At 41.5% G+C, this 17,053-nt stretch overlaps 1 protein-coding gene across 1 annotated transcript in view; it reads right to left on the bottom strand.

The window, feature by feature from the left end:
- Positions 1 to 15,236, bottom strand: part of LOC106581840 (aspartate--tRNA ligase, cytoplasmic) — a 30,537-nt gene extending 15,301 nt beyond the window's left edge. The window contains exons 1-6 of the mRNA XM_014164247.2: positions 15,061 to 15,236; positions 4,039 to 4,141; positions 3,798 to 3,827; positions 3,568 to 3,625; positions 2,810 to 2,902; positions 472 to 574 (exon numbers count right to left, since the gene is read on the bottom strand). Of these exons, the coding sequence (XP_014019722.1) occupies positions 472 to 574; positions 2,810 to 2,902; positions 3,568 to 3,625; positions 3,798 to 3,827; positions 4,039 to 4,141; positions 15,061 to 15,083 (410 nt within the window). The 5' untranslated portion in view covers positions 15,084 to 15,236. The remainder of the gene's footprint in view (positions 1 to 471; positions 575 to 2,809; positions 2,903 to 3,567; positions 3,626 to 3,797; positions 3,828 to 4,038; positions 4,142 to 15,060) is intronic.
- Between the last annotated feature and the right edge of the window lie 1,817 nt (positions 15,237 to 17,053).

Here is a 17,053-nt window from a genome sequence, read left to right as displayed (position 1 = left end):
TTTGACCTATCTCGTCCTCCCGTTAACACTGCATTCACAGTTTGAAACGAGTGTTAAAGAGTCATTCATTACTGTCAGGTGCAGTCAAGTCAACTGAAAGAGATGAGAACATATCTCACATGCTTGGTATGGAAAAGTACAGTATCCTCTTATTGTTATGCTTTTCATAAAAAGCTCCAGTAATGGACTAACTTGACTCTGACCCCAGAATGACTAATGATGCTCAGGCTCTTAACTACGTCTTCAACTTTGATGTACTGTATATATTGTATCTACTCTGTTATCTGGGCAGGAACGGCTCCATCAAACACTTCTGTACTGTATCCCATCTGAAAGTGGACCCTTTTGTCGGGAGCTGAAAAATGAACAATTCTTTCAAAATGTGTGAAAATGAATCGGGAGCCCATTAGGATCCAGCTTTTCCCACCATTGTTTGTCGGGGGCCACCAGGAAATGCAGTCTTGTACTCACTTGGCGGCAAACTTCACCATCTGCTTGCTGGCACGCTCCCCCACGGCGACTAGGGCCTGCACGTTAAACTGCTGCTGACGCAGGACCAAGAAGCACTGCTTCCCTATAATGACCACAACAATACAAAAGACATCAGCTGGGTACCTCTAATTGGGCCTAGCAACTCCTAATGCACGTGTCAAAACAGGAGCCGTGGTTCTATACAATGCCAGGTCACTATCTCAGGTCAACATGGCAGAGGTCATACCTGCTTTAGATACCACTCTCACCCATAAAAAAAACTAAAATTTTCAATGCATTTCCAGGTAACTGTCAGAGAGCAGTGAACGGATGACCCTTTGAAGAAAGGTGTATGGGGGGATGTTGAGAGCCAATTCCCAACCACACACCTTGAGACCAAGGTAAATGAAGTTTGTCAACTATCATGGCAACATCAGAGACCACCCAAATGCTTTGATGTGGTTTCCTCAGTTCATTGACTGGGGGGGGGGGCAGATTACAACAAAAAAATTCACTTCATCCCAGTGTAAATCAGGATGTTATTCTGCTCTCAAGGACATCCTTCACTGTAGAGCTGAATGAATGAACGGAGGGGTTTTCCTGGAAGGAAGCCGCCGCGAGATCACCACAATACGATGGTTTATTGATTAGCATATTGTTAGCACAGATGTGTACGTGCTCGATGTTTCGATTCATTCTGGATGGGATCCGACTAAGGCAAGGCTCACTGAGTTCATTGTATTAAAGCCTCAAACTCAGACAAGTTCGGAAAATGACTATATGTAATCCAAGTTTGCGGTGCCATTCAATTAACTGAGCTTTGGTCTGAGCTTTCAAACTTTTCAAAAAGGAACTTGCATGTGCCTGTGTAATACCCACAGAGGAATTTGTACTGAACAAAAATATAACCATAACATGTAAAGTGTTGATCCCAAGTCTCATGAGCTGAAATAAAAGATCCCAGAAGTGTTCCATATGCACAAAAAGCTTATTTCTCTAAAATGTTGAGCACAAATTTGTTTACATCCCTGTTAGTGAGCTTTTCTCCTTTGCCAAGATCATCCATCCACCTGACAGGTGTGACATATCAAGAAGCTGATTAAACAGCGTGATTATTCATTACACAGGTGCACCTTATGCCGGGGACAATAAAAGGCCACTCTAAAATGTGCAGTTTTGACACACACCACACCACAGATGTCTCAAGTTTTAAAGGGGGGTAATTGGCATGCTGACTGAAGGAATGTCCACTAGAGCTGTTGCCAGAGAATTGAACGTTCATTTCTCTACCATAAGCCACCTCCAACGTCATTTTAGAGAATTTGGCAGTACGTCCAACCGGCCTCACAACAGCAGACCACGAGTAACCACACCAGCCCAGGACCTCCACATCCGGCTTCTTCACCTGCGGTTTGTCTGAGACCAACCATCCAGACAGTTGATGAAACTGTGGGTTTAAACAACTGAAGAATGTCTGCACAAACTGTCAGAAACTGTCTCAGTGAAGCTCTACTGCGTGCTCGTCGTCCTCACCAGGGTCTTGACCTGACAGCAGTTCGGCGTCGTAACCGACTTCAGTGGGAAAATGTTCACCTTCGATGGCCACTGGCATGCTGGAAAAGTGTGCTCAAGGACAGTTGGTGATCTGTTTGGTAAACCCTAAGGTTCAGTTACAGAGCCATTTAGATTAGAAGCAGTGGTATAAAGTACTTAAGTAAAAATACTTTAAAGTACTACTTAAGTCGGTTTTTTTTTGTATCTGTACTTTACTTATATTATTGACAACTTTTACTTCACTACATTCTTAAAGAAAATATAGTACTTTTTACTCCATACATTTTCCCTGACAACCAAAAACACTTGTCACATTTTGAATGCATAGCAGGACAGGAAATGGTCAAATTCACACACTTATCAAGATAACACTTGGTCATCCCTACTGCCTCTGGGCTGGTGGACTCAAACACACAAATGCATTTTTTGTAAATAATGTCTGAGTGTTGGAGTGTGCCCCTGGCTATCCGTACATTTTAAAAACAAGAAAATGATGCCGTCTGCTTTGCTTAATATAAGGAATTTTAAATGATATATACTTTTACTTAAGTATATTTTAGCAATTACATTTACTTTTGATACTTTAGTATATTTAAAACCAAATACTTTTAGACTTTTACTCAAGTAGTATTTTACTGGCTGACTTTTACTTGAGTAGCTTTCTATTAAGGTATCCATACTTTTAATTAAGTATGAGAATTGGGTACTTTTTCCACCACTGATAAGAAACCTGGCTGTGGCCTGAGGAAGTGTTATGAAGCTGGACAAAGATGGAGAATCTCACCTTTAGCTCTGCTGGTGTGAATCCTGGCACGCACCCAGATCAGCTGGTCAGCCTTCTCAGGTGTCAGCTTCTGGACACGCACCAAAACCCTGTCTGGCTCACAGGGCGGAAAAGAGCACCTTTCAATACAACTTAAAAGACCATATTACCCCCCCCCCCCACACACACACACACACACACACACACACACACACTCATATTACGAGGAGAACAAAAGTCAAATATGAAACACTGCATAGAAGTCGCCCCATTCTCTGTGCTTTATGACAAATGGACTCGGCTTTGCCGTGTCACTCTGAGGCATGCTTAACGTTATTATGATCAGCTAGTTGAGACAGAGCGGCCTCATGCGCCCCGACGGCTGTGAGCCGCACATTTGGCTGAACCTGATTCCACCCACATGAAAGGCAGGCTGGCTGTCTCTATCATTCCTCATCCCCGAGGACAGGCATGCAGGTGAGAAGCAAACTTTGTTCTCTGCCATTGGAGCTGAAAGAGCAGGCAGACAGGTGGACGACCCAGTTTCTTTCACGTTTATCTGAGAGCAATGGCAGGCTATTAGTCACCACAATCATCTTTGATATCTAGGCCGTCTCTACTACTGCCACTACTGACGCCATGTCCCTGAGTCACTCAGATGTAATCACATTACTTAACAAGTAGTAGTAAACATGGTTGTTGAAATGGAGATATCCTCTGTATATAATATGTTTGTTTTTAAGAACAAAGAAGAGGAGGATGTTGCTGACTGTACTGACCCAGTTTCTGCTGGGACTGGACCATCTGGGGGACACCGTACCGATCCTTGGCAAAGTCCTGCACAAATAAGAAATAATCTGCTAAGCATTTAAATACAATAGCATTATAGGAAACATCAGAGGTGCATAAAATGTCATATTCCTTTAACATTCCACCATATAGAAAAGGTGTAAATCAATAAGTAATATCTGAAAACTGAAAAAGTGAATTGATCCTCCAGGATATTTACATCTTCATCTGTGCTTTGTGAGTCAGCAGCCTGAAAACAATAGAGGCAAAACAGTTAGTTAATGCAACGGGACATCCTGATAAATCCTGATAAAGGGCCTTGTATTGGAAACAGCTAGTGGACTGATATTATGACAAATATAACTGATAAACAATGGAACCTCCCTCCCTTGCCCGATTTTGCCCTCCGCACGTCACGTCAACAGCTGTGAGGGGCAGCGAGGCAGATAAAACCCACTGACCAGCTTGGCCTGCTTCTCAGCTTTCTTCGCCGCTTTCTCCGCTTCCTTCTGCTGTTTCTTCAGGCCTTTCTTCGACTGGGCCTGGTCCGCCTCCTCCGCGGCTCTGCAACAGGAAGTCCAGAACAACGCAAAACATTTAAGTCAACTTCCTAGGTCTATTTTTCCAGCTTCCTGTAGGAAGTTTTTCACCGGTTAATTCAAGCCATCACCACCTCTGGCTTGCTGTCCCAATGACAGGCTTTTAAGTTTGTCTACATTTAATCCTATTGTTTTCACATGCTTTCAAACACAGCAGTTAGCATGTGAACTCTGCGATGGAGCGGGAGAAAGGCGTTTACACTGTCACACAGTGAGATTAGACGGATAAACACAAAGCAGGTATGAGCTGGGGAGTAGAACAATGCTTTTACTATTCCTCTCTAATCCCCTCAAAGGAGAAAAGTCCTCAAAATGAATAGTAAATACGGATAACCTTGTTATGATAGCATTCATCTGGATAACTAGTGGTGCCTTTATTTGCAAACAATGTGTAATGCTGACAATTCAATAACTCAAGGGGAGCTGGACAGAATACAGTCAGTCTACTGTGAAGACAAACAAGGATGTGGACATTAATTGCTAACGACATAGCCTGGAGAGCAACATGGCTCATCAACCTAACAATGGACACATCTATTAGGGAACTAATAGGTTGCTTCAAATTCTAGGTCAATGGGATTAATAAGGACTACAAGGGTGTCAAGCCTGCAGTTGAAGTTGGAAGTTGACATACACCTTAGCCAAATAAATTTAAACTAAGTTTTCCACAATTCCTGACATTTAATCCTAGTAAAAATGCTCTGTCTTAGGTCAGTTAGGATCACCACTTTATTTTAAGAATGTGAAATGACAGAATAATAGCAGAGAGAATGATTTATTTCAGCTTTTATTTCTTTCATCACATTCTCAGTGGGTCAGAAGTTGACATACTAATTGAGTGTATTTGGTAGCATTGCCTTTAAATTGTTTAACTTGGGTCAAATGTTTCAGGTAGCCTTCCACAAGCTTCCCACAATAAGTTAGGTGAACTTTTGGCCCATTCCTCCTGACAGAGCTGGTGGAACCGAGTCAGATTTGTAGGCCTCCTTGCTCGCACACGCTTTTTCAGTTGTGCTCACACATTTTCTATAGGATTGAGGCCAGGGCTTTGTGATGGCCACTCCAATACCTTGACTTTGTTGTCCTTAAGCCATTTTGCCACAACTTTGGAAGTATGCTATGGGTCATTGTCCATTTGGAAGAACCATTTGCAACCAAGCTTTAACTTCCTTACTGATGTCTTGAGATGTTTCTTTAATATATCCACATAATTTTCCTCCCTCATGATGCCATCTATTTTGTGAAGTGCACCAGTCCCTCCTGCAGCAAAGCACCCCCACAACATGATGCTGCCACCCCCGTGCTTCACGGTTGGGATGGTGTTCTTTGGCTCGCAAGCCTCCCCCTTTTCCTCCAAACATAAAGATGGTCATTATGGCCAAACAGTTCTATTTTTGTTTCATCAGACCAGAGGACATTTCTCCAAAATGTATGATCTTTGTCCCCATGTGCAGTTGCAAACCGTAGTCTGTCTTTTTTATGGCAGTTTTGGAGCAGTGGCTTCTTCCTTGCTGAGCGGCCTTTCAGGTTATGTTGATATAGGACTTGTTTTACTGTGGCTATAGATACTTTTGTACCGGTTTCCTCCAGCATCTTCACAAGGTCCTTTGCTGTTGTTCTGGGATTGATTTGCACTTTTCGCACCAAAGTACGTTCATCTCTAGGAGACAGAACACAATAATAATATTACTAACCAGTTAGGTGTCGCAAGACAGGAGGTGTTCTTCTAATACACAACCTGTGATAGTCAAGGTTTCATTGTACTCAGACAGTAAATGATCTACAGGAAATAACCCTGATCAAGGGAGAACGGTGAAATAAATAGCAATATAAACAACATTCATACCAGCATTAGATGACGTTGTGCACATGATTTTAAAAGAACGACCTGAAGCACCTACCGGTGTTTTTACACCATTTCCCGGTCCACTTGTTTTCTTTCGCAAAGGAAATCTTAATAGCTTTTTCACTTTAAAATATACACTACCGGTCAAAGGTTTTAGAACACCTACTCATTCAAGGGTTTTTCTTTATTTTGACAATTCTCTACATTGTAGAATAATAGTGAAGACATCAAAACTATGAAATAACACATACGGAATCATGTTGTAACCAAAAAAAGTGTTCAATAAATCAAAATATATTTTATATTTGAGATTCTTCAAATAGCCACCCTTTGCCACCCTTTGCCTTTTTGCACAATCTCGGCATTCTCTCAACCAACTTCATGAGGTAGTCACCTGGAATGAATTTCAATTAACAGGTGTGCCTTCTTAAAAGTTATTGAGGTCACTTGATAAATTCACATCAAGATGTAGATGAAGGGGAGGAGACAAGTTAAAGAAGTATTTTTAACCTGTTTGGGATAGGGGGCAGTATTTTCACGGCCGGATAAAAAACGTACCCGATTTAATCTGGTTATTACTCCTGCCCAGAAACTAGAATATGCATATAATTAGTAGATTTGGATAGAAAACACCCTAAAGTTTCTAAAACTGTTTGAATGGTGTCTGTGAGTATAACAGAACTCATATGGCAGGCCAAAACCTGAGAAGATTCTATATGGGAAGTGCCCCGTCTGACCATTTCTTGTCCTTCTATAGGCTCTTTATCGAAAATACAGGATCTCTGCTGTAACGTGACATTTTCTAAGGCTTTCATTGGCTCTAGGAAGGCGCCAGAACGTGGAATGATAGCTCTGCAGTCTCTGGGCGATAAACAGCAGGGGTTATGGAGAGTGGTCCTTCTGAGGACAGTGGCACTGGCACACGCGTGCATGTGACGACTCCATGTTTTTCTTTCAGTGTTTGAACGGATACAACGTCTCCCGGTTGGAATATTATCGCTATTTTACGAGAAAAATCGCATAAAAATTGATTTTAAACAGCGTTTGACATGATGTTGACATTCCATTACCGAAGTACGGTAATGGAATACTTTGAAGTTTTTGTCACGAAACGCGCCGGCGCGTCACCCTTCGGATAGTGACTTGAATGCACGAACAAAACGGAGCTATTTGGATATAACTATGGATTATTTGGAACAAAAACAACATTGGTTGTTGAAGTAGAAGTCCTGGGAGTGCATTCTGACGAAGAACAGCAAAGGTAATCCAATTTTTCTTATAGTAAATCTGAGTTTGGTGAGTGCCAAACTTGGTGGGTGTCAAAATAGCTAGCCGTGATGGCCGGGCTATCTACTCAGAATATTGCAAAATGTGCTTTCACCAAAAAGCTATTTTAAAATCGGACACCGCGATTGCATAAAGGAGTTCTGTATCTATAATTCTTAAAATAATTGTTATGTTTTTTGTCAACGTTTATCGTGAGTAATTTAGTAAATTCACCGGAAATTGTCGGTGGGTATGCTAGTTCTGAACAAAACATGCTAATGTAAAAAGCTGTTTTTTGATATAAATATGAACTTGATTGAACAAAACATGCATGTATTGTATAACATAATGTCCTAGGAGTGTCATCTGCTGAAGATCATCAAAGGTTAGTGCTGCATTTAGCTGTGGTTTTGGTTTTTGTGACATATATGCTAGCTTGAAAATGAGTGTGTGATTATTTCTGGCTGGGTACTCTCCTGACATAATCTGTTTTGCTTTTGCTGTAAAGCCTTTTTGAAATCGGACAATGTGGTTAGTTAAAGGAGAGTCTTATCTTTCAAATGGTGTAAAATAGTAATATGTTTGAGAAATTGAAATTATAGCATTAAAGGTTTTTCATATTTCGCGCCAGGTGCTACCATTGGATATTGGTAGCGCCTGGCGCTACCATAAGAGGTTAAGCCTTGAGAGATGGATTGTGTGTGTGTGCCATTCAGAGGGTGAATGGGGAAGACAAAAGATTTAAGTGCTTTTGAACAGGGTATGGTAGTACGTGCCAGGCGCACCGGTTTGTGTCAAGAATGTCAGCACTGTTAGGTTTTTCAAGTGCAACAGTTTCCTGTGTGTATCAAGAATGGTCCACCACCCAAAGGACATCTAGTCAACTTGACACAACTGTGGGCTGCAGTGGAGTCAACATGGGCCAGCATTAGGGTTGCAAAGGGTCGGAAACTTTCTGGTAAATTTCCCAAAAATGTCTTTCATGGGAAGTTAAGCACGGGAATTTGGGGAATTTTGCTTAAATTCATCAAAGGTTAACAGTGAACCTTTTTTGTGGGATACACAAGGCAATCCTAGGTCTTGTAGCATATTTTGGTTAAACTATCCCCAATTCAATGGAATTGCAACCATCTGCATGCACATGTGAAGCGCATTATTCCATCACATGTACAGCTGATTCTCAAGCTCTTGCACACTGATGAGATTCTATTGAGCCCACACTATTACAAGTTTTGATTACAATACTGGGTGGGGTGAATATATTTTATGACATACATTCTTTTTTGTTTACCTGTAAATAGTAGCCTACAGCAAAGTGTGTTTAAATTAACTTGTTAACAATTTCTGCTAGTTAGTTTTTGCTACCATGTGGGTTTTAGCTTGCTTGAGCCTGCTCACTGAGGAGTGATAATTCACCTGTTTCCATACATATTTCATTTTAAAACATGTGTCTTACAAAGGAGTTGTTTAATCTAACTGCTTAACTATTTATCTATACATGGAATTGTTTTTACAGGAAAATGCTACGGGCACTATCTGATGTGTGGAGACATTTCACTGCAGCTAATGTAGAAGGAAAAGCTGTGTACATTTGCAAATACTGTGCCAAATCATATGTGAAGAATACAACAAAGATGCAGAATCATCTGGCCAAGTGCATAAAGTTCCCTCAGCGCTCACAACAAGCAACCTCTGACAAAAGTCCTCTACTTCTAGTCGAAGTGAAAATGATGAATCAGACACCTTATCGAAACAGCTCATGGTCCTCCTGGAATCAGAAGTATTTTTGACTCAATGGAGGAACGTAGTCAGAGAAATGCAGATGAATATCTTGCTCGAGCTGTGTATGTAACTTGTTCACCTCTGATGCTCACAGGCAATGTGTATTGGAAGAGATTTCTGAATGTTCTTCGCCCAGCATAGACCCTTCCAACCAGACATGCTTTATCTACTCATTTGCTGGATGCAGAGTTCAAGTGAAGGTCAAACAAATCATAAAGAAACAGACTGTATTGCAATCATCTCTGATGGGTGGTCGAATGTTCGTGGGCAAGGAATAATTAACTACATAATCTCCACCCCTCAACCAGTATTCTACAAGAGCACAGACACAAGGGACAACAGACACACTGGTCTCTACATTGCAGATGAGCTGAAGGCAGTCATCAATGACCTTGGACCACAGAAGTAATTTGCACTGGTGATAGACAATGCTGCGAACATGAAGGCTGCTTGGTCTAAAGTTGAGGAGTCCAACCCTCACATCACACCCATTGGCTGTGCTGCTCATGCATTGAATCTGCTCAAGAACATCATGGCACTGAAAACAATGGATACACTCTACAAGAGAGCCAAGGAAATGGTTAGGTATGTGAAGGGTCATCAAGTTATAGCAGCAATCTACTTCACCAAGCAAAGTGATAAGAATAAGAGCACCACATTGAAACTGCCCAGTAACACCCATTGGGGTGGTGATGTCATCATGTTTGACAGTCTCCTGGAGGGGAAGGAGTCTCTCCAAGAAATGGCCATATCACAGTCTGCCGATATCGACAGCCCCATCAAGAGGATCCTCCTGGATTATGTATTTTGGGAGAGTGGTAAGCAGCCTGAAACTCCTGAAACCTATAGCAGTAGCCATTGCACGGATTGAGGGAGACAATGACATTCTCTCTGATGTTCAGACTCTGCTTGCAGATGTAAGAGAAGAAATCCGTACTGCCCTGCCTACTTCACTGTTGCTCCAAGCAGATGAAACTGCAGTTCGGAAATACATCAAAAAGCGTGAAGACTTCTACCTGAAGCCCATACCGCAGCGTACATGTTGGACCCCAAGTATGCTGGCAAGAGCATCCTGTCTGGTGCAGAGATCAACAAGGCTTATGGAGTCATCACTACCGTGTCTCGCCACCTTGGCCTGGACGAGGGCAAGGTTCTTGGCAGTCTGGCGAAGTACACTTCCAAGCAAGGGCTTTGGGATGGAGATGCAATATGGCAGTCGTGCCAACATATCTCATCAGCCACCTGATGGAAGGATGTTTGTGGATCTGAGGCTCTTTCCCCTGTTGCCTACATCATCCTCCAAATCCTACCAACATTAGCCGGCTAAGAGCGCAACTGGTCCTTATTTGGGAACACACACACCAAAGCACTTAACAGGCTGACCAATACAAGGGTTGAAAAATTCGTGGCCATCCGGGCAAATTTGAGGCTTTTTGAGCCTGACAACGAGCCATCCTCAACAAGGTTGGAAAGTGATAGTGAAGATGAGGCCTCAGAGTCATGTTCAAGAGGTGGACATTGAGGAGGTCCAGGGAGAAGACATGGAAGTCTGAGAGGAAGACAACGAAAGCTTTACTTTCTAGACTATCATTTTACAGATGTATGTTGAAAACGTTTTTTGGGAGATGCGATGGATCATTCAATATTCCCTTTCTTTTGTTGTTCAGTGAAATCATCCCATGTGAAGATTCAACTCATTTAATTCAAGTTCAATTTGTAACTAAATTATATATATTTTTAAATTATACTGGAAGGATTTAATCATTTGCAATTATGTCTACTTATGATAAGGTAAAAGGTTTATGTTTCTGTCTCCATTTGACATGGTAAATATATCCAATGCAAAAAACATCTACATTTAAATGGTATTAATAATAATTTGCATACATTTTCATTAATTCCCATGGAAAGTTTCCAACTCTGAATATTCCCCAAAATGTGCAACCCTAGCCAGCAGCCCTGTGCAACACTTTTGACACCTAGTAAAGTCCATGCCCCGACAAATTGAGGCTGTTCTGGGGGCAAAAGGGGGGTTGCAGATCAATATTAGGAAGGGGTTCCTAATCAAAATCAAATCAAATGTTATTGGTCACATACACATATTTAGCAGATGTTATTGTAGGTGTAGCGAATTGCTTGTACAAAAAATGTTCTGGGCTAATAATGTAAGAAATAACGCACAAAAAAAAGAAAATACAGCAAAGTTGCTTAGGAGCTAGAAGCAGAGCTGCCATATCTGTCGGCACCATCTTGTTCTTGTTTGGTATACTCAGTGTATGTCTGCTGCAGAGAGACAAGAGAGAGCATGACAAAATATAAGTCAGGGGATAAAAAAAAGTGCTGAAAACATGTTGGCTCACAATTAAAAAGATGGAGAACAAGCTATAGGATGAAAAATACCAGAGATTTGTCGCAGGTACAGCCAACTAGCGCTAGCTAACGCTACCTACAGTAGCAAAAAAAAAAGATGTAATTGTAGCGATTTTTCACCCCCATCAGAGTACATTACATTATACTGTACTCTACTCATGTGGGCTCTACTGTAATGAACTATACTCAACTTTTCTTTACTGCGCTCTACTCCAACTGTGGTTTGTAACTACTATGATTTCCCATTGTGGCCAATTCAAATGTAGTCATTTTGTTACAGATTATTCGGTCACTAACGATTTCGTAACAGGGTGATGAGTTTTAATCATTTGAAGGGGCAGTGCAGTTTTGAAAAATTATATTTCCACACTATGGGATCAAAATAATACTGATATTGTGAAAATTATGATAATGCCCTTTTTGTGTAAGGGCTGTTTGAAAAAAAAATGCCTGGAATTTCAGGCTGTTCAGATGGGATGGAACTTTGGCCACATGACGTCACAATGTGATCTGATTATAATAGACCAATGACTGTTTCTACGGGTAAGGGACTGGGCTCTAGACCACCCTATCAACCAATCAGGGCTGTGTATGTAAATATCTTTACATTTGTTCCATAACCCACACAATCAGACAGAGCATTTCAATGGACAAAGGAGCCTCAGGGAAATAAATGACTAAAAATATAGATTTTGGAATTATTTTTCATTAAATAAACACACTGATTTATTCGATATACAGTGAGGATTTAAAAATACACTGCTTGGGGGCTTTAATAATTCATCAACAAAGTTTATAGTGATACAATTGAACTAATTGGAAGGTCTACCTGTACTTGTTACTTCTGTGAACTTTCATAATCCTCCCTCCTAATGGGGGAGAGAAAGTGTCTTCTCATTCTGTTGGTAACAGAATGACAAGTCACTAGGCAATAATTCCTAAACTTACGAAGGGAAATAACTTCTGCAAAAATAAATATATGTTGATATTAGTTGGCAGGGGGCTTTTACTTCAACATTATTGTGTTTTGATGTACTTTCTAATACCTTAAGACTTTTTCTAGTAGATGTTTTTTTCAGACTCCTTTTCCATCTGTGTGACCAGATAAAGGCTTGCTTTATTAATAATTTTTAGGATTGAAAAATGGTTGAAAAACATAACTATGCCTTCATTTCCCAAGAATATAGACTCTTAGCTTTCATTTAATACCAAAATGGATATGCTCCTATAAACTTCACATTGGTGCTCATGAGGTCTTTTACATGGAAATGACCATTTGGCAATCTTTCACCCAAACTCAAAATTCCTGACATTGAATTATGTGGCAAATCCTTATATTCTGTAATACGATCATAGCAACCCCTGGGAACCATACGAGTATGTCAATAGACAATATAGCCAGGATGAGTGAGGGGAATTAAGCACATTTACACCCATCTACATATCCAGTGGCATTAACACACAATGAGAGGAGGAAATTGGTGGTAGGACCCCGACCAGGCTGCAATACAGTTAATGGTGTCTAGCTTCACAGATGACATATTCCTCCAAATGGAAGACTCAGGGAGTCAGTCTAAATATCTTAACAGGTGCCATCATGCACAGATGAATATAGTACTGTTCATTAACAGAAAACAAATAATTTAATTAGGCACAATACTCATTCTTAACTTTCATCATGAATAGGCCTAGGCTACTGTACACATAGGCCTAGGCTAACTTTCACTCATTATTACAGTGTTTCCACTTTTTTGGGACTGCTGCTGCCCCCCATGACACCTTCCCTCTGCTGTCAAATCACTTCTGGACTAGCCTACACCTGCTGTGAGCATGGTCTTCATTACATTAACACTGCCAATTGTAGTTGTTTAATGCACAGTAGATGCAAATATATACAGTACCAGTCAAAAGTATGAACACACCTACTCATTCAAGGGTTTTTCTTTATTTTTACTATTTTCGAATCATGCAGTAACCAAAAAAAGTGTTAAACAAATCAAATTATATTTGAGATTCTTTAAAGTAGCCACCCTTTGCATTGATGACAGCTTTGCACACTAAGACAGCGCTACAGGGAGTCAGGACGGAGAGCTGATTGTCCTCACAGTGACAGCCCAAGTGTAACAACACCTGCAAAGGATTGGTACATCCGAACATCACACCTACGGAACAGGTACAGGATGGCAACAACAACTGCCCGAGTTACACTAGGAACGCACAATCCCTCCATCAGTGCTCAGACTGTCCACAATAGGCTGAGAGGCTGGACTGAGGGCTCGTATGCCTGTCGCGGTTTTGTCTCACCAGGGGTGATGGTCGGATTCACGTTTATTGTCGAAGGAATGACCATTACACCAGGGCCTGTACTCTGGAGTGGGATCGATTTGGAGGTGGAGGGTCCGTCATGGTCTGGGACGGTGTGTCACAGCATCATCGGACTGAGCTTGTTGTCATTGCAGGCAATCTCAACTCTGCGCGTTACAGGGAAGACATCCTCCTCCCTCATGTGGTAACCTTCCTGCAGGCTCATCCTGACATGATCCTCCAGCATGACAATGCCACCAGCCATATTGCTCGTTCTGTGTGTGATTTCCTGCAAGACAGGAATGTCAGTGTTCTTCCACGGCCAGCGAAGAGCCCGGAACTCAACCCCATTGAGCACGTCTGGGACCTGTTGGATCGGAGGGTGAGGGCTAGGGCCATTGCCCCCAGAAATGTCCAGGAACTTGCAGGTGCCTTGGTGGAAGAGTGGAGTAACATCTCACAGCAAGAACTGGCAAATCTGATGTAGTCCATGAGGAGAAGATGCACAGCAGTACTTAATGCAGCTGGTGGCCACACCAGATACTGACTGTTACTTTTGATTTTGAACCCCCCTTTGTTCAGGGACACATTATTCAATTTCTGTTAGTCACATGTCTGTGGAACTTGTTGAGCTTATGTCTCAGTTGTTGAATCTTATGATCATACAAATATTTACATGTTAAGTTTGCTGAAAATAAACGCAGAGAGGACGTTTCTTTTTTTTGCTTAATTTATACTGTATTCTATCCTATTCTACTGTATCTTAGTCTATGCCGCTCTGACATTGCTCGTCCAAATATTTATATATTCTTAATTCCATTCCTTTACTTTAGATTTGTGTGTATTATTGTGAAATTGTTAGATATTACTTGTTAGATATTATGACACTGTTGAAGCTAGAAACACAAGCATTTCGCTACACCAGCAATAACATCTGCTAAACACGTCTATGTGACAAATTTGATTTGGTGCATGATGGCACGGTCAGAAGACATTAGCATGCATGCATGCATGCATGGTTAGCTTGCTAATGCTAGCTAGCTCCTACTAACAAGTTAGTTCACTGTCGTTAGTTGCTAACGTTAGCTAGCTGTCAAACTTTAACTGTAGCTGCTATTCTTGACTTTTTCTATGTAAAAATGGCCAGTTATATGTTTTCAATTGCCTAGCTAGCAAACTAACGTCAGTGTATTTATTGGTACAAAACGGATAAATTCAATTGCTTTAGAAATCACCTGCATTAGCAAGCCAGATGCTAACATTAGCAATTAACGTTAAAACATTGAGAAATGAGAACGCTGATCATTTTCTCTTACCCTTGGACAGCGTCTTTAGTCATGACACTTGTCGTTATTTTGGGAAGTTAAGGTGGCTAGATATCAAACGTTTCTTGACTAGTATTCCCTGACAGTCACCACATCATCTGTTCATAGAGCATGGTTTGGTGGTAGTAGAAGGACCTGATGCACAGGGAAAGAGTTTCACTCAATCCGGGTAGAAACTGTGGCAAAGAACAATAGTTCCGCAAGAGCTGTGGAAATCTCTCTTTTTTTTATGATATTGAAAGATCGATAATATGGATGTTTACACTTTTTATTTAAGCAATAAGGCACAGGAGGCAGTGCTATATCATAAATACAGTCCCAGGTAAATGGAATTGTTGCGCCAGAGCAGTCAACCCATTTACCTGTGAGGGCCAGTCAACCAATTGACCTGTGACTGTATTCATGATACAGCACTGCCTCGCATGCCTTATTGCTTTTATAAAACTGTTACCAACATATTTAAATAACAATGATTTACATATTTGAATTAACGTTATACCATGGCATTGTTGAATAGTTGTTTCTGATTGGCTTGAAGGTCATTCTGGAGCGTGCATTATTTCCATATAACACACAGTATATTTGTATGGTAGAATTCAATGGCTATAGGTCATATGAAAATGCCAATATACCACGCCTAAGGGCTGTTCTTATGCACAACGCCATGGTATATTGACAATATACCATAAACACCCATCATGCTATTATAAACTGGTTAACAACATAATTATATTAATACAAATAAATGTTTTGTCATACTTGTGGTATATTTAAGCAATAAGGCCAGAGGGTGTGTGGTACATGGCAAATATACCACGGCTAAGGGCTGTTCTTAAGCACGACTCAACGCAGAGTTCCTGGATACAGCCCTTAGCCGTGGTATATTGGTCATATACCACAAACCCCCGAGGGGCCTTATTGATATTATAAACTGGTTACCAATGTAATTAGAGCAGTAAAAATAAATGTTTTGTCATACCCATGGTATATACGGTCTGAAATTCCACGGCTTTTAGCATTCAGGGCTCGAACCACCCAGTTTACAATTATATATTTCCCTATAACACACAGTGTATTTCAAATCAAATCAAATTTTATTTGTCACATACACATGGTTAGCAGATGTTAATGCGAGTGTAGCGAAATGCTTGTGCTTCTAGTTCCGACAGTGCAGTAATATCTAACTGTTTTTCAGTCTCTCGATCCCAGTTTTGATGCACCTGTACTGACCTCGCCTTCTGGATGGTAGCGGTGTGAACAGGCAGTGGCTTGGGTGGTTGATGTCCTTGATGATCTTTTTGGCCTTCCTGTGACATCGGGTGCTGTAGGTGTCATGGAGGGCAGGTAATTTGCCCCCGGTGATGCCTTGTGCAGACCGCACCACCCTCTGGAGAGCCTTGCGTATGAGGGCGGTGCAGTTGCCTACCAGGCTGTGATACAGCCCGACAGGATGCTCTCGATTCTGCATCTATAAAAGTTTGTCAGGGTTTTGGGTGACAAGCCACATTTCTTCAGCCTCCTTCACCACACTGTCTGTGTGAGTGGACCATGTCAGTTTGTCTGTGATGTCCACTGCTGTCCCTTCAATGTGGATAGGGGGGTGATCCCTCTGCTGTTTCCTGAAGTCCATGATCATCTCCTTTGTTTTGTTGACGTTGAGTGAGAGGTTGTTTTCCTGACACCACACTCCCTGTAGGCTGTCTCGTCATTGTTGGTAATCAAACCCACTGTTGTGTAATCTGCAAACTTGATGATTGAGTTGGAGACGTGCATGGACACGCAGTCGTGGGTGAACAGGGAGTACAGGAGGGGGCTGAGCACGCGCACTTGTGGGGCTCCAGTGTTGATGGTCAGCGAAGTGGAGATTTGGTTCCTACCTTCACCACCTGGGGGCGGCCCTTTAGAAAGTTCAGGACCCAATTGCACAGGGCGGGGTTGAGACCCAGGGCCTCCAGCTTGATGATGAGCTTGGAGGGTACTATGG

This window comes from Salmo salar, chromosome ssa21 (assembly GCF_905237065.1).
Source record: "Salmo salar chromosome ssa21, Ssal_v3.1, whole genome shotgun sequence".
NCBI lineage: Eukaryota > Metazoa > Chordata > Actinopteri > Salmoniformes > Salmonidae > Salmo > Salmo salar.
This window is presented reverse-complemented; position numbering and strand designations above follow the sequence as displayed.